The following is a 17,881-nucleotide window of genomic DNA, read 5'->3' on the forward strand; positions in this document are numbered from 1 at the left end:
CAGTCCCACCAGCAGTGCACCAGGGTTCCCTTTTCCCCACAGCCTCGCCAGCATTTGTTGTTTGTTGATTTATTGATGATAGCCATTCTGACTGGGGTGAGGTGGTATCTCATTGTGTAAACCTACTACTTGTTGAGTTTTGCTGTAGTATCAGAGGAGAATGTCCACAATTACCTGGTAGGTTATTAAAATACTCTTGCCTTTTACACCTGCATATCTGTTTTAATCTTCAAACAAAATACAGTGGCTGTGGAAACAGATATAAGAAGACTATAGCTGTCTTCTATTAATATTAAACCAGACATTAAAGAGATTTGCAAAAATGTAAAACAGTTCCACCCTTCTCATGATTTTCTTTTCCAGAAAACAATTATTTTCATAAAAACATGTTATTTATATCAACACATAGGAGATTTATTGTTTTAAAATGAATTATTGCTAAATATTAGAATTTGTGTTTTAATTTCTAGTATGGGAAATGTCAAACAATTTTGGGATTAAAAAATTTTAAGTTTTTAAAGGAATCCTCAGGCCAAAAAATTACAAAAGCTGGTCCTATGCTATTTTCTCAGAATTCTTCTCTTTTTAAAAAATTTTTTCAAATATTTTATTGGGTTGGGGGAGGGGAACAGCGTTGGGGAATCGGGGAAGGGGGACAGACAAGTTGCTGTCCTTTTTGTTCTTCAGTCTAGTTGTGGAGGATGTCGCTTCACTGGCCCATGTTGGTATTATGATCATTGCGCTCTTCCAGGCTGAGGCAGTTGCTCACCGGCTATTGGACGGCCACTCATGGCAGCTCACACTGGCTGCTGGCCACTCACGCTGGCTACCAGCCACTCACGGTAGCTCACAGCAGCCCACTGCAGCCTATGCCGTCTCTGGCCACTCACGGCAGCCCAGCTCCAGGTCGAGCTGTTGTTCACCATCTTAGCTGTAGAGGGCGCAGCGTCACTGGCCCATGTGGGAACTGAACCAACGGACTTGCTGCTCAGAGCTTGCGCTCCCAAGCCAACTCTTAACCAACTGAGCCACTCCACTGGCCCGAATTCTTCTCTTTTCTGCTTAGAGAATCCTACACATAATTTTGGATTTGGTATTTTATTTAGTCATTCATTCAAAAAACATTTATTGAGCATCTATCAAGAACTGGCTTTTGCTTGCTGCTGGGGACGTGGTCCCAAACCCTTAAAGAAATTATAATCTGATTGGGAAGACAAATTAAACAGGCAACTGCAACCTAGTATGATAAATGTTATGAATGATTGACACATAACTGTTGTGGGAGTCCGCCACTTGCCAGCTTACCTAGAACATATGACTGATCAATTGGATTGGACTGCACCTACTGCATTTGATTCTTCATGGTCTGACAGGGAAAGTGGCTGAAGTTAGCAGAAGATGGAAGCTGCTCATTTGCTGCTGTAAGAGGAAAGAAGGAAACTACAAATATATGAATGTTGACTTTATGCAGGCCCTCAGCTAGGTGTTTTAACAGATGTGGTCTTGCTTAATTTTCACACAAACCCCGTGCAGCAGAGATGATTATCCTCATTTTGCAAATGAGATGGTGGAGGCTCAGAGAAGTTAAGCAACTTGTTCAATATCATATGGTTGTAACTGATGAAGCTGGGATTTTGACACATGTGTTCTGACTCCAAGTCCAGGGCCTTTCATTGCGGTAATAATGTGTTGCCAAATGGATGGATCTCCTAAGGTATTTCCAGATGGCTCTGGGAAACCTTGCCAGATGAGAAATTATAAAATAAGGTAGAAAAGATCTCAGGAAAGAGAGAAAGAGAGACAGCCTAGCAAATGCTTGGTTGAAGGAGTAATTTTTGAATTTTGGCTGCCATGTTTTTTTCTGGACAGGATTGTATAGCCATTTGGGATATCAAGATTTTATACTCTCTTATCCTCAGTCCCTTTTATCCTTCGCTATGCCAGATGATGCCAGCAGCAAAGGTCACCTGTCTGTTTGATCAGGTTACAAATCACAGCTTGGTGTTTGAAGCCTAAACTTCTTGGACTTGTCATGGGCTTTTGTAAAAGGGGCTGGCTGACCTCAGGCCAATGGTGCCTACCCTGGAGAACCCCAGTCCCTAAAGCTTGGTAAACTATTTCCATTATTTTAAAAAGCCTATTAGAAGTTGTGCTTTACTTAGTATAAACCTGTGTGTAGTAGATATAGGCTAATGAAAAGATTGCATTTTTTTCCTTTGGGTCAGAAATGTGTCAATTCGATGTGGTTCATGTGTGCTACCAATAGTCCTCTAGAACAGGGGTCCACAAACTATGGACGGGCCAAATCCAGCCTACCACCTGTTTTTGTAAATAAAGTTTTATTGGAACACATTTAAGCTCATTTACTTCTGTTTTGTTTATGGCTGCTTTTGTGCTCAATGATAGAGTTAAGTAGTTGTATTAGAGACTATATGACCCATAAATCCTAAGTTGTTTACTGTCTGGTCTTTTATAGAAAATATTTGCTGACCCCTGAGTAATCTTTATTCTATCATGGCACTTAGCACATAGTGTTTTAATTGCCTATCTCCTCCACTTTTATAATTGAGCTCCTTGAGAACAAAGATGAGATCTGATTCATTTCTTTATGTCCTGCGCTGGTTATAGAGCCTGACATATGAAGAACATTCAATAAATGTTGATTAAATGTGCACATCATAGGCTGATCCAGAAAACTCTGATGGGCAATTGTATGTGCCTTTGAGCAATTCAAAAACAGGAATAAGGAAGGAAAAGTGTTATGCTGGTTGTGCTAATCTTAGTATTGTGTGCTTCATCTATGAACTCGTTATTACTTATTGCTTTATTGCAATTTTTTTTGGATAGCTACTTTACGAATAGGAGTCCATGAATGAAACAATTATGCCAAGTGCTCTTGTTAGTGAGGAAGTTGAGAAACAATGCCTTAATCTTTGGCTACATTCTGCTCTTTCCTTCAGTACCCACCACCCCTCTACCCCACCCTCCATTCCCCACTCCAACTTGGCAGGACAAATATAGAGGAACATAAGGTTACATGGAGATATTTCTTTTGTATGCGTATTATTCATCTTACTTTTTTTCCCCCCAAAGCCGTTTTTTTCAGTGTGCCTCTTACTAGTATTACCATTTGTGACTTCCAGGAGATGAAATCAACCTAAAACTAGCTGGTCACCTTGGCATAAAGGCAGTCGGGTGAAGTGCTGGCCTGGGTGGGGGTCAGCAGACCCAGGCCCTCCCTATGGCTCTTCAACTGCCTTTGACTTGGGGCATATCGGGGAACATCTGTGAACTTCAATGTTCAAGATATTTTTATTTAGTCACATCTGGGACACTGAAAAGTTTTATGTTTATACCCCTGTCTCATTTTGAAAAGGGTTGGAACAACCAGCCAGTGATCAAGAGGTGACCTGTCTTGTCCTGTCAGTGTCTGGCCAGCAGACAAGTAAATGATTAAATGGATTAGAGTGTTTTGGGTCTTTGATCAGTGCCTTCTCGAAGGCTTCAGAGCAGCAGTCTCTCTACCCTGTCTTTACTTTCCCTTGGGCGATAGCTTCTTATATGAAACCCTGGGATTTCAGGGTTTTTCTTCTATCTTCTTTGGGGGTGACCTGAAGAGTATTTTGCCCAGAAAGTAGTTATCAAGATCAGGCTCAAAAGGAAAGAGCAATTTTAAAATCTGGGAATTGGAACAAACACTAGAAACTAGTTAAAATATCTTTTTCAAATAATGAACTTGAGGCCTGGAGAAGGGAAGTGACCTCCCAAGAGTCACCTGGTAGAGCTGAGACTAGATTCCAGACTCTTTGTGATGTGCTCATCTGTCAGGCTAGTTGTTTTCCAGGCTTGTAAGAGGACTAGGTGTCGGGTAAGACCCAGGGTGGCCCCGGTTCCTGTGCTGGTTTTACTTCTGTGTGACTGGCTGTGTGTGGCGGTGGGCAGAAGAAGCCGCACTCCAGACTAACGAAGCTGTTGTAACCTGATGAACTCAGGACTTTTGATGCCTAATAGAAATTTGCTAAATGTAACTGTGTGTGGGAAGGCATGCGATGTGAAGGGTTCCCCCAGTTAGCCTGTGTCTGGCATTACATGTCCCAGCAGTGACCAAGTGAACAAAAAGGAAAACTACATACTATTTTGGCATTGGAATGAATGGGCTGTTTTCCTGTTTCTAGAAAGATTGTATTAATGTAGTGTATTGACTGATTAAAAACCATATTTCATTTGAATATGTATTTCTTTGATTACTAGCGAGGCTAAACTTTTTCCTGTGTTCACTGGCTATTTGTAGTTTCTCTCATTTGTATTTTTTTCTTGTGAGCTACCTATTCATGTTCTTTGTCTAAGTCCCAGTGTACTCTTAGTCCTATGCTGGACTTCCCTGCATTGTCCCTAAATGGGGAAGCACAGCACGTCCTTGGGGAGGGAGTTAAAGGCAGGAAGAGACACTTGTCTCACTGTACAAAGAGCCAGTTAGGTGACCACATGAGGAATCCGGTAGCTAAGGATGTTGAGAGAGGTGGGTAATGGAGCTTGGGTGGCAGCCCCGGTAATGTTGTCTCTGGCTTTTCCTTTACAGAGTTTTGCCGGATTGACAAGCCCCTGTGCCACAGTGAGGATGAGAAGCTCAGCTTCGATGCAGTCCGCAACATCCACAAGCTGATGGATGACGATGCCAATGGTGACGTGGATGTGGAAGAAAGCGATGAGGTGAGCCCTCTCACGCTGCCGCGGCGCCTCTCTTCCTGTGTGAACAGTTCCCAAAAGCTGTCTAGACAGACTGTTCCCTGTGGAGAGATGTTCTTGATACTGGCTTGTTCTCTAGGAACTCGTCCCTGTCAGGGGAGGCGATTCTCAGCAGAGCAGCCTCTAGGAGCCAGCTGGTCAGAGTGCAGGCCTTAATGTCTGTGTCTGTGCCTGGACTGGCTCCTGCCTGCCTACCGGCTAGAAGCACAATGCTGGCTGAGTCTGAGAGGGAGAGGGAGCCCCAAGGTTGGTGTCTACAGTTCCCCCGAATCCTTACTGTAGTCCTGCTGTAGATGGAGGGTGTCAGTCTGTACTTATCTGTGCTCAGCCCTTTGTTGGCATGTGGGAGAAGAGGCAAGACAGTTAGCTCTTGCCCTCTGGGAGCATATACTCTATTTGGGAGGAAGAAACAAATGTTCCTAGAAAGATCATTCCAAACTCCAGACTGCAGTTGCTGGGAACCAGTTGAGTGGTCCAGATAGTAAGAACGAGAAGAGTCTGTAGATGGAGAAAACTCTGTTATTGTTTCACCTTTTGGCATTACTACAGCTCCAATTCCAGAGAGCCCAGAGTAAGTACAAAGTCATCACGTGAGAGTAAGTACAAAGTCATCACGTGTGAAAAGATTGAAAAGGTTCCAGTTGATTTGAAGCTCAGCGTGAGCCAGCAGTGTGGTGAATCTGCCACGTTGTACCAATGCACCAACAGGGATATGTACATCAGGAGGGGCAAGTAACCCTGGTCTCTCCTCCCTGATGCTTAGCCTGCATTTAAGTTCTCAGTTCAGTTTTGCATCTCATGTTGTCAGAAGCATTTGGAACAGTGAGAGACTACATAGATCAGCGTGACATGAAACTATGAAATGGAGAGCATTCAATACATTTCAGTATTTGTAAGTGTTATTATGTATGTACCAGTCACTGTTCTAGACAAGGGGATGTGGCAGTAAATAGGACAGCTACCTCTGCGATCATATAATTTATAGTCTAGTGAAGAAACTTTAGCCTGGAGAAGAAAAGATTGGGGTAACATTGTGCCTGTTGTCAAACACATTAGAAGTGGAGGAGTCAGACGTAAATAACAGTGATGGTAACAAAGAAAACCACAGCACTGGCTTATCATTTATTAAATTCTTACCCTGTGCCAGGCATGGTGTTAAGTTCTTTGCATAGTTACTCTTTTAACTTTATTAACAGACTTATAAAGTTGGTATTATTATCAAGGACTGGAGCCTTGGAAAGGTTAAGCATTTTGTTCAAGGACACACTGGATGTGAGCAGAGATCTGATTTCAAAGCTCATGCTGTTAAGTACTGCTGTATTGTTTCTCTTATTCTAAAGGCAGAGCCAGGACAAATGAGGTGAAAGTGAAATATAGGCATATTCTTCTAGAATAAAAAGATTGCCTAACAGCACTGTCTCATCATAGAACAGATTTCCTTGGTAGGTAGGTAGTGAACTCTCTGTCACTGAAGATAAACAAGTAGAAACAGCATTCCACTGATTGGGTGGCAGAGGGGATCCCGGTATTAGGCTGAACTAGATCAGTCTAAGGGCTTTATAAGAGGGAAAAAAAGACTCCCTGGAGGAAAAGTAGAATTTGATAGAGTGGAAGGGGTGGGGCATCCTGAGTAGCAGGGAAGGAGTGTGAGCAAAGATGTGGAGGCAGGAAAAAGCATGGTGGGTGGGTTTGGTTAGACAGAGTGACTATGATAGAAATCCACAGGACAAAAACCTGGAAAAGAAAGTGGGGCCCAGGCAACCAGGCTGAGATATGTGTACTTCTTGAATGTGACAATTGTGGGTTCTTGAGCGAGGACAACAACCATGATGAAAACATCTAAACTTTTGGTCACATCTAGAAGTGTCACCGGTCCTCACAGGACCCAGTTTTGTCTATGCCAAGAATAGAGCCATGTTCCTGGTGGTGAATAAGGCCTAGCGGTGTCCTGCTCTCCCTCTACGGGTCTGGCCACGGGACTGGGAGAGGGATGGCACCACAGTTAAGGTGATAGGACCCAAGAGCCACAAATTCTTGGTATCTTTGTCATCGTCCCTCCTTCTTTTTTCACTTTCTGCTGAATTACTTTGTAAATGAGGGGAGGAAGAAAATGTTCTTTTTAGAGGAATGTTACCACAACAAAAAGCTCATCAGCACAAACTGTTCTAAAATAACACAAAAGCTGTCACCCTGCTCTGCGCCTGGCGAGCTGTTCTTTTTCAGCATAGCTTCTGCCTGCCTTGGCTTCAGCTGCTCTTCCTGCAGTCTCAGGCCTCTGATGGTTAGAGTGGCCTGCTAGTCTGGGTTTGCACGATCACTCACAAGCTACTGTCTTTGAAAGTAAAAGTCATGTTAGCAAAACGTGTGTGCTTAAGTCAGTGTAACCACATGTGAGACAACCTCAGAGTTCAGGGTCTAACTAGAAAGTTGAGTGGCCAGCTCAGGGCTCAGGATATTGGCTAATGGACACTGAGGCACCAGAGAGGAAACCCTGGTGGTGGTGGCCATCAAGGACCTGAGATCTTTCTGACCCATTTAAAAGCATATCTGATTACCCAAGGCCCATAGTAAAAGTCTGAAGAGATACTCTATTAAGGCCTCGTTTATTTAGCCTCATATTAGTCAGTTTTTCAGATAATTGAACTATAACCTCAGCAGTAGATCTTTAAAAATTTTAGCCATTTTTGAGGTGTTTCTTCTTATAGATTATTATGAGCAGAGTGTTAACTTTTTTTGGATAATTCAAAGCATGGCTTTAGGGCCTCTTGCACTATTACCCTTGTGCCTAGATTCCTATATGCAGGGTTGTGATTTCTTCTTACAGTTTTCCTGACTCTTCTTTGAGTCATTCTCATTTCTAAATGCTGAATTTGCTCTGCTATGAGCTGTGAAATTAGACATATGGTAAACTGAGACTCAGCAGGCATTTTATAGAAGATATAATATCGTTTCTGTGTGTGGAGCAGCTAGTTTGTCTGCTCAAGTGCCATCTTTGCTTGCTTTTGTCCTAGATAGTTGAGGCTGTAGATTGTGGGCCCTTCAGATGAACAACATGGCACTATTGGTGATGGTGCCTTTCTTGCCAAGCTGGTAGGGAGCTCTACCTGCCTGATAGTATGGGAATTCATTACCTATGTTCTATTCAGAGCTCTGGTGGGAGCACTGCCCATGTGCGAAGGATTTGCTGCAGTGGGAGGGTACTGTCAATCCTGCAGACGATTGTCCTGACAGCTGAGGTGGACAGACAAGGGCCTGCCTAAAACCACTGTCCCCTTGACTGCACCAGACTCTTTGAGAGCGCGGTGTTATTTTCTTTTCTAGAGCCTACATGAAAAATTAAGGGCATTTATTCATCATTAAACAAATGTTTATTCAATACCTATTATGTGCCAGGTACTATTGTAGGACTGTGAGCAAAACTGATGAGATCCCTACTTTGATAGAGCTTGCATTCTAGTGGTCTGCATGTCACAGGTGACAGAGTGATAAGTAAGCTTTGAAATTGAGCAGAACTGTGATCAGATTATAGTAGTTTAGTGACTTCCCTTTTGATTTTCTCAGGGTAAAATGGTGGTTAGTAATTCCTACCCTTGCAGGGTTGCTGTTTGAATTAAGTGAAATAAGTCCTGTTTAAAGTTCCCAGCACAAATAAAAAACTCTCAAAAATCAACAATAGAAAGCAAAGCAACTCAATAAATAATGAAAAAAAATTGAACAGACACTTCATCAAAGAAGATATTTGGATGGCAAATAAACATGTGCAAAGATGCTTAATATCATTAGCCACTTTGAGGTTTAAATTAAAACCACAATAAGACGCTACTATACACCTAATAGAATGGCTAACATTTAAACATGGAAAATACCAAGTGACAGACAAGGAGGAAGAGCCACTGGAACTCTTGCCTATAGAGTTTCTTATAAAGTTTAACATAACTTACTACATGGGCCAGCAATTCTACTTCTAGGTATTTACCCCATAGATAAATAAAAATTTATATTCACACCAAAACCTGTGCACTAATGTTTATAGTAGCTTTGATCATAATCACCCAAAACTGGACACAAATGTCCTTCAGTGTTTGGATAAAAAACTATGGAACACTACTCAACAATAAAAAGGAATGAGCTGTTGATGCACACAACAGAGATGAATCTCAGAGGCATTATGCTAAGTGAAAGAAACCAGTCTCAAAAAGTTGCGTACTATGTGATTTCACCTACATGACATTCTGAGAAAGACAAAGTTAGGGGGATGGAGGCTAGATCAGTGGCTACCAAGGGTTAGGACTGTGGGGAGGGTTGGACTATAAAAGGAGAGCATGAGGGAATTTGGGGGGAGTAATAGAATTGTCCTGTGTCTGGATTGGGGAGACAGTTACAAGAATCTAACTATGTATTAAAATTCATAGAACTCTACCCGCTCTACCCCCAAAGTTAATTTCAACATATTAAAAAAAAAAATTTCCCAGCCTAGTACCTGACACACATCTCAAGCTCAATGAATGCTAGTTACTTTCCCCTTTCTCTTTTTTCTATATTTCCAGGAAAGCTACCTGCATCTGACAGTTATATTTTAACATTTATTTGACTGATGTGTTTCTCTCACCGAATTGTTAACCTCCTCAGGGCAGGGGCTGACCTTATCCAGTTGGTTTGTCTTTATTTCTCCTGTGCCCAGCGGAGTTTGATATGGAGTATGTGCTTAATCACTGTGTGGAATGACCCACCTACCACTGTAGCAGCATGGTGTCAGGCTGAGATGGAAGTCCTGAGCAAGGCTGTGAGCACACATTTTGGGGGGTGGGGTTGGGTACGTGGCACTAGGAGCCTGGGAAGCTGCAAAATCTAGGTATGCTTCTGTTAGTGCCTGTGGTATCTGGTATAGAAATATAGCACAGGGTTAAGAGTTTGTGCTCTAGAGTCACAGAGACCTAGGTTTAAACCTGGTTCTGCTTTTACCAGCTGTGGAAACTTGGAGAAGATACTTATTCTTTTAAGCCTCAGTTTCTTCATTAGAAGTAGACTAACAATAGTAGGCACCTCATGAAGTTATTATAAAGGTTAAATGAAGTAATGTATATAAAGCACTTAATATAATGCCTGGCAGATAGAAGAGGCTCAATAAAAGTTAGTTTTTGTTATTATTGTTATTGTTATCCTCAGAAAGCATACATTTTGATGCAGCTGGACCTCTGTTTAAAACTTGGCCTTGCCACCCACTGGCTATATGACAAGTAGGCAAATAACTTCACCTCTCTGAGCCTCACTGTGTTCAGCTATTTGAAGAGGGTAACTCTTTGCAGGGTTGTTGTAAGAATTTAATGTATGCAAAGCCCCAAGCATAATACTTAGCACATGTAGGTTGCTGAATCCATGTTTTTTCCTCCCATAGCACGATGGTATAGATAGTGAGGGCTGGTAAGAATTCCAAATGAGCTCTCTCATCATTCCATGGCATCCAAGCATTCCGCTAAGGGAGCCACTCTCAGCAGGGGTGGGACGCTGCAGGGGGTAGTTCTATCTTTGCCTGAGGGGCTAATATTAAGGAAAGGCGGCACGATGGAGCAGGGCCACACATGTCTAGGGGCTGCAGCTTCCCTGGTAGCTTACCCAGCCTCCTGCCTATGCCTGTGACTTTACAAAAGGTCTAGGTGAGAACTTCTAATTTTTCCCTACCCATCTGGCAGGCTAGAAGATTTTGAACAACAAAGTCATCTTACAGCACTGTTATCAGATCTACTTGACTTTAGCAGGGTAGAAGTTGACTTGTTTTCTACCTTTTTTCATTGTCCCACTGGAGAGGCATGCTAGGTCCTGGGAGGTTGTGAGAGTTGGGGAAGGATGGGATCTGGCACGAGGTGGAACCCCAGTTGGAGGAACTAAACCCTGAGGGGAGCAGCCAGCAGTTCCACTTGTGATACCCCAAGGGGGCCAGTAGGGTTTGGACTTGATGGGAAGTATTATATAGGGAGCGAGAGAGAAGCCAGTGCTATGGCCAGAATGGGCTAATTTGGATGAACGTAAATAGCTGAGTTATGCATATTATCATGATTAATAATAATTGTTATTCTCTCCTCAGGGTTTGGACCTCATTTCCTTATATCCGGTTAGCTGTAGACACCTCTAAGTGTTCCCTTGCCTCTAGTTTCTCCTCTACCAGCCCATGTCGTACATGCTGCCAATGATCTTCCTAAACTACATTTTGGCTTTGTGTCTTCTGCATGATTTCCTTGTCTTGTTCCATCTGACTTCCTGTGCCGAGCACTCCATCCCTTCAAATCTGGTCTTAGCCTTCTTCGTAAGACTCTCTAGACATACCTCCAGCCACTCTGGTCTGGCTCTTGTCCTTTGTCTCATAGACATTCTTTATTTACTGCAGTCTACTTTCTTTGTTCAGGTAGTTCTCCTTACCTGGAATTAACTTCTCATACCCTTCCCTCCAAACCCCTGGCCCTGTCTATATCAGTCTTCGGTGACCTCTGGAATGCCCCAGCCTCACTTTCCATGACCCTTCCCTGACTTTCCCACCCACACTGACCTTTCTCATCTCAGTGCTAACTCTTGTGGCACACAGTCTGTCCCATAATTTAGCTCTTAAATAGAATGTCTTGCGTTTGTGCCTTAATGATTTTGATTACATTGCCTTGCCTATAAGTTTGCCTTTTCACACTAATACTGGAATTATTAAAAAGCACAACTCTGATCACTTGTAGAGGGAGTTGGTGGGACAGCATCCTCCTCCCGGGTGCCGAGCCCCATGCCAGCTGATGACATTCAGTTTCATTCAATCCTCAACCGCCTGTGAGCTAGGTGTTAATAACTATTTCAGAGATGATGAAACTATAAGTGAGTGGCTTACCTTTGCTTACTAAATTAATCTAAACTCTAACCTGTTCTTCCGTGCTCCCACAATCTGACCTTAGCTCACCTGACTAGTTCACGTTACACAGCATTCCTTTGCTCTATGTTACACATGCTTTTCATGTCCTGTCGCTGTGCCTTTGGTCCAGCTAATTCCTCATCCTGGTATCTCTCTGCCTCCCATTTTTGCCTTTAAACGTCCCACTTGTCCACCAAGGCCTAGATCATGGCTTCTCAGCCTCAGCATGATTGACATTTTGGGCCAGATAATTCTTTGTTGTGGGGGCTGACCTGTGCATTGTAGGATGTTTAGCAGCATGTGTAGCCCCTACACACTGGATGTCAGCAGCAAACCGCTGCCCTACCCCACCCCCAAGTTGTAACAACCAAAAATGTCTCTATTGCCAATTGTCAATTGCCCAGGGGGACAGAGTTGCCCCTGATTGAATAGTATTGGCCTAGATTAAATGTTTCCTACAAGAAATCTTGTTTGTTCCCCTACAGTGGGAAATGATCCTTCTTTACTCGTGTTCCAGAGTACTTGGCATGAATCTCTCGTTTGGCATGTTGCTCTGCATTGTAATTAGTTGGGTTCATCCTTGTCTGTACTCCTACTAGATTGCGAGTGCCTCCAGGGGTAGGAACCAGGTCTTATTCATCAGTGTTTCTCCCATTATGCTTGAGGCAGGGCCTTAACTTAAAGGTGATGAGTTAAGCTTGTTTTTGAATTTTAAAGCAAAGATTCTGTCTTATCACTGTGTGCCCCTTAAGTTGTTTCCTTAGGGCAGAACAAGAGTATAAAGCTGGCCAGTCAGTGGTATGGGGGCACAGGATGCTTTGGACTGGTGAGTTCCTGGCAATAGCTGAGTCAGTGGTGTGCTTTTTCTCGGAGTTGCTAGACTCTGGGCTCCAGACACGTTAGTGTCTGATGTGCACGCCTGATCTCCTCTGACCCCCTTCCCTGTCCTTCTACCCTATGTGATGAATCACATACAGAACCCAAATCGAGGTAAAAAATCATTGTTGTTAAAGTAACTAGGAAAGACTTAGAGAAAAACACATGCTAGTGGAGCATAGATGAAGAAAAGAAAACGAAAGACACAGAGTGCTGAAAGGATTTTTCTACATAACTGATAAGGAAACTGAGACTAAATTAGCTCATAGTTATTTATTTTTTGGGTTATTACAACTCAGATATGCATCAGGCTGATGAATAAGTGAACTGCTGGTGATAGTTGCACACCTCTGTGAATCTGCTAAAAACCCTTGAGTTGTACACTGGTTTGGCATGTGAATTATAATATATCTCAGTAAAGATGTTCAAAAATAGAAGTGTCACTGCATCGGTCGCCTCCCACCTGCCTTTCTATAGCCTGATCCGTAAGAATCCCTAGGGCCCTATAGAAAACACTGCAAACCATGCTGATTTCTATGCCATTTCTCCCACTCCTAACTTTGGCAGGTATGTAGAGACGCTTCCAAGTCTGAAGTGCCATGGTTTCTGGAAGCAGAGATCCCTGGGTAGCTAGCTGACAGCTAGGTTGCCTGCATTTCTGGGAAGGTGTAGATGGCTTTTGAGGATACCAGACTGAAGAGCCCTGAGATATTCTGTGTAGGAGAATTTCTCCCCTCTTTCCCTCCCTCTCTTCCTCCTTTCCCTTCCTTCCTTTTTCTTTTTTGTAGCTGTCACTTCTGGGGAAGCTAAGATGGCAAGAAAGCTATGGGAACAATGCTGGTGGTAATTCCCTCTCACCTACATACCAGGGGTCTGAATAAAATTCTTGGCCCTTACCATATGGGGCTCCATGAGGGGAGCTGGCTAAGTAGTCCTGTTTCATGTTTCCTGGATTCCTCTTGTGCTCAGGGCCTCCCTCTGACTCCCACTGGTGCTACCATGCCAGCCCCTGGGAAGCAGAGCTCTCCCCTTGAATAACTGTTTGGACCCAATCCAAACAGTTATTCAAATAACCTCAGTATAGATTTTGATGTATACAGTTCTGTTGCTGCAGTAGTTATTTTTGACCTAAAGGACTGTTACAGTTTGGAGGCACCTCTCTGGTTTTTTGCCTCCTAGCTCCATGTCACCATTTTATTTCCTGCCTCATAGAACATTCTGAGAAACTGCCCTTAATCTAGGCAAAGCACAGATTGAATTCTGCTCAGGCCCTTTGGACAGAACAGAAAGGACTGATACCATGAATGACGTCATTCCTCAGGTGAAACCTGCTCCTTAGGCTAAGGAAATGACCCGGCCGATTTTTCCTTGTAATGTTTAATTATAGGATGGCTGTAGCATTCCCCTACCAGGAGTGGCTCACAGTCAGCTTAGAGGCTGCAACCCCCATTGAGTCCAAGTTCTGTGGCATTGCTCATGCATTCCTCATTCAGCCTTAACTTTTGTGAGTTTCTTGGACATTGACTTTTTAAAAGTCTGAAGCATGAGCTTTGGAGTCTAACCTGAGTTCACATCCAAGCTTTGCAATATACTAGCTGTAAGGCCAAGTAATTTGGAGCCTCACTTTTCCTCATCTGTAAAGTAGAAATGAAAATGAGATACTCTTTGCCATTGACAAGCCCTCATGCTAGTGAGAGAGGCAGACACATAAACTGGCAATGACAGTAGCACATTTTAAGCTGTAATGGTGGTGTGCACAGGGGACTGTGCAGCTTCAAGAGGAATAAGGTTGAGGTAATCTAGCATATGCTGGTGTAGCAGAAGACACAGTGTCAACCAGCACTCAGGGAAGGGAACCAGTTGCTAGACAAGCTGAGCTGCACATCAGAGGGAGTAGGCATGGTTTGCAATCTGTCCAGTGCCTTAGCCAGATACAGGATGAAGCAGCAGCTCCCCCAGATGGTATCTCTTGTGTTTCTAGGAAAACCCAGCCGGAGGTTTGCTTTGACAGACAGGGAAATTCTTTCTCACTAAGCAGACTGTTGTTTTCCTTCTTCCCCATTTTGTTGGTGAGTCTGCTCTGTGTATTCCGGATGGCAATCCTGCTGATGACAGGGATTAGTTACGCTTGTAACTTTTCTCTCTCTTGCTGTGTGCTACGTATGTCTGTACATCTCTATGTACCTTCCTGTTTGCTTCTTTGTGTGTATAGGAGTACATCATTTTGTGCCTTTCTGTATTTGTATGTGTCTTGCTATATTTAGATGTCTCTGTGTGTATGACAATAAGAGGAGGGAGGGGAGGAACATTGAGCCAAGGAAGTAGGAGCTGAGAGAAGCCCATAAGCCAGGTTGAGGATTAAGGAGAAGGTTAAGAGCAAAAGTTTAGGCTACAGTACAGTATGCAGGACCTAGCGGTAAGAGCAGAGCCAGAAGTATAATCAGAAACCCAAAGGGGCTATTAGTTTAGGCAGCATCTGGGCCCTACAAAGTGGTAGGCCGAATGCAGTGGTCATCTAGACCGGAAATGGTCAAGCCAGCATAGAGAAAGCCCTGCCTCAGGTATTAAGCTTCTGACTTTTCCTGTCTAAGGAGGACTTGGCAGCTGGCTCCCAGGACCCTGCTTGCCTTCAGACTGAACTGGTGTTTGTGCTTAGGGGCCCAGATTTAAGACATTCAAACATTTATGGAACACCTTGTACGAGGTCTGACAATTAAGTTTGCAAACTTATTGTAATGATATTGTTAATCTTTTTTGATATCAGAGGGATTATTCATTATGAATTTGTACCAACTGGACAGTTAACCAAGTTTACTATTTGGAAGTGCTGAAAGGGCTGCGTGAAAAAGTTAGACAAGGGCCGGCCAAGTGGCGCGTTGGTTAAGAGTTGGCTTGGGAACGCGAGCTCTGAGCAGCAGGGCCGCCAGTTCAGATCCAACATGGGCCAGTGTTGCTGCACCCTCTACAGCTAAGATAGTGAACAACAGTCCCACCTGAAGCTGGGCTGCCGTGAGTCGCCAGCGACAGTGTAGGCTGCAGTGCGCCGCCATAAGCTACCATGAGTGGCTGTCAGCCAGTGTGAGCAGCTGGCAGTGAGCTGCTGTGAGCGGCTGTGAGCGGCCGTCCAATGGCCAGCGACTGACTGCCTGAGCCAGGAAGAGCGCGATGATCACAATACCAACTTGGGCCAGTGAAGCGACGTCCTCCACAGCTAGACTGAAGAACAAAAGGACAGCAACTTGTTTCTTCCCCTTCCTCAATTCCCCAATAAAATCTTAAAAAAAAAAAAAGTTAGACGAAAACAACCTGAACTTTTTGCCAACAATTCAAGGCTCTTGCATCATGACAGTGTACCAGCTCACACAGCACTGTCTGTGAGGGAGTTTTTAGCCAGGAAACAAATAACTGTATTGGAACACCCTCCCTACTCACCTAATCTGTCCTCCAATGACTTCTTTCTTTCCTGAAGATAAAGAAAATACTGAAAGGAAGACATTTTGATGACATTCAGGACATCAAGGGTAATACGATGACAGCTCTGATGGCTAGTCCAGAAAAAGAGTTTCGAAATTGCTTTGAAGGGTGGATTAGGTGCTGGCATCAGTGCATAGCTTCCCAAGGGGAGTACTTCGAAGGGAACCATAGTGATATTCAGCAATGAGGCATGTAGCACTTTTTCTAGGATGAATTTGTGAACTTAATTGTCAGACCTTGTAGATATAGGCATTGTGAAGGACTGTGCCTTAAATGATCTAATTTTCTTCACATTGTTACTGTAAGGTAGTCTGCATTTTACAGGCTCAAGATGACATAGTGAGGAAATGACAGAGATGGGATTCGAATCTGTATCTGTAAGATTCTTTTTTCTATATGTCACTTCACAAGCTTTCTGATATTTCTGGGTTGTGAGCAAGCTCCCTGATTAGTTGAGAGTAAAACGCTTAGGGCTCAGGCAGTGTGGGGTTGGGAGGGTTGGAAAGAGTTTCTGGACTCTGCTTTTGGGATTGAGAACTTTCTTCAATATAGAATAGTGGTTCTTGCTTTCAAGGAGTGACCCTCCTCTATATATCTGTCTTACCTAGGTGCTTTCAATATGTCTGATTAATCTCTGTGTCCTTGGATCCCAGCATAGGTCATGTCACATACTTACTGCTCAGTAAATGCTGGTTGGGTAAATGAAAGAATAAAATACTTCTTTTTTTTTTTTCTTTTTAGCTGAGCCATCCTGCCACCTTTTGGCAGCTCAGCGGCTGCTCAGCTCAGGCCTGGAATCGAACCGCTGTTGCTCAGAGCTCAAACTCTTAAGTGAGCTCTTAACCAACTGAGCCACTCAGCCAGCCCTAAAATACTTCTTAATAAAGGCTTTCGGAACGTCTGATGTCGTCACTACTCCCTTCAGCCTTCTTCTGTGGCACTATGATGCTTTAATCGTATTGTAGACACTTTGTTTTTATTGTTTTGTCGTTGCTTTTTGACTCATGAGCCTACATTCTTCCCCTTGGAGTTGATTGGGAGCCAGAAGGTTCTTACAGCGGGGCATGCCTTTGTCTTATTCTCTTATTTCTTTGTTCCCAAGCCTTCCTCCTCACTGCCTAAAGGTGAGTGGCATTCAGAAGGAACACATGGTGAGCCCTCAACTTTTTTACCAAGTTGACTGAAGTTGGTGTTCCATTTTGGAAATGGAATCCAGTAGGTTTTCCTGCGGCTGAGTGCTTGGCTGGGTTTGTGTTTCCCAGAGTCTTAGAGAGCCGTGCATAGGAATGGTAGTATGGAGAACAACTGAGAGGGGAATCAAAGCTGACTCTTGTTTATGGGGATTGTAAGAGAGAGAGATTTCCTTAGTACTTGAAGCCATATGGAGAAAAGATTAGGTGCATTTAGTACCAGGGTCAGAAAACTATGACCCCCTTCCTGTTTTTCATAGTCTGCAAACTAAGAATGGCTTTTATATTTTTATTTTTTTAAAAATGTTAACACCACCCCAGAAAGCCCCTTCTTTTTTTTTTTAAAGATTTTTATTGGGGAATTGGGGGGATGGGAACAGCGCTGGGGAATTGGGAGAAGGGGAACAGACAACTTGCTCTCCTTTTGTTCTTCAGTCTAGTTGTGGAGGATGTTGCTTCACTGGCCCAAGTTGGCACCATCATTGCGCTCTTCCTGGGTCAGGCACCTCAGTCACTGGCTTCTGGACAGCTGCTCACTGCAACTGCTGGCCGCTCACGCTGGCTGCTGGCTACATACGGTAGCCCATGGTAACCCACTGCTACAGGGGCTGCAGCCTATGCCGTCACCAGCAACTCACGGCAGCCCAGCTCCAGGTTGAGCTGTTGTTCAGCATCTTAGCTGTGGAGGGCAGTGTCACTGGCCCTCATATGT

At 43.6% G+C, this 17,881-nt stretch overlaps 1 protein-coding gene across 8 annotated transcripts in view; it reads left to right on the top strand.

Moving 5' to 3' along the window:
• Positions 1-17,881, top strand: part of STIM1 (stromal interaction molecule 1) — a 190,300-nt gene that overhangs the window by 96,879 nt on the left and 75,540 nt on the right. For 7 of the 8 annotated variants that reach the window (XM_019625642.1, XM_019625644.1, XM_019625647.1 and 4 more), the window contains exon 2: positions 4,580-4,710. In XM_019625642.1, the coding sequence (XP_019481187.1) occupies positions 4,580-4,710 (131 nt within the window). Of the gene's footprint in view, positions 1-4,478; positions 4,498-4,579; positions 4,711-17,881 lie in introns of those variants that run through there. The other variant, XM_019625646.1, reaches the window with a different exon arrangement.

The sequence above is a fragment of the Hipposideros armiger genome, unplaced genomic scaffold (genome assembly GCF_001890085.2).
Source record: "Hipposideros armiger isolate ML-2016 unplaced genomic scaffold, ASM189008v1 scaffold_635, whole genome shotgun sequence".
NCBI classification, from domain to species: Eukaryota; Metazoa; Chordata; class Mammalia; order Chiroptera; family Hipposideridae; genus Hipposideros; species Hipposideros armiger.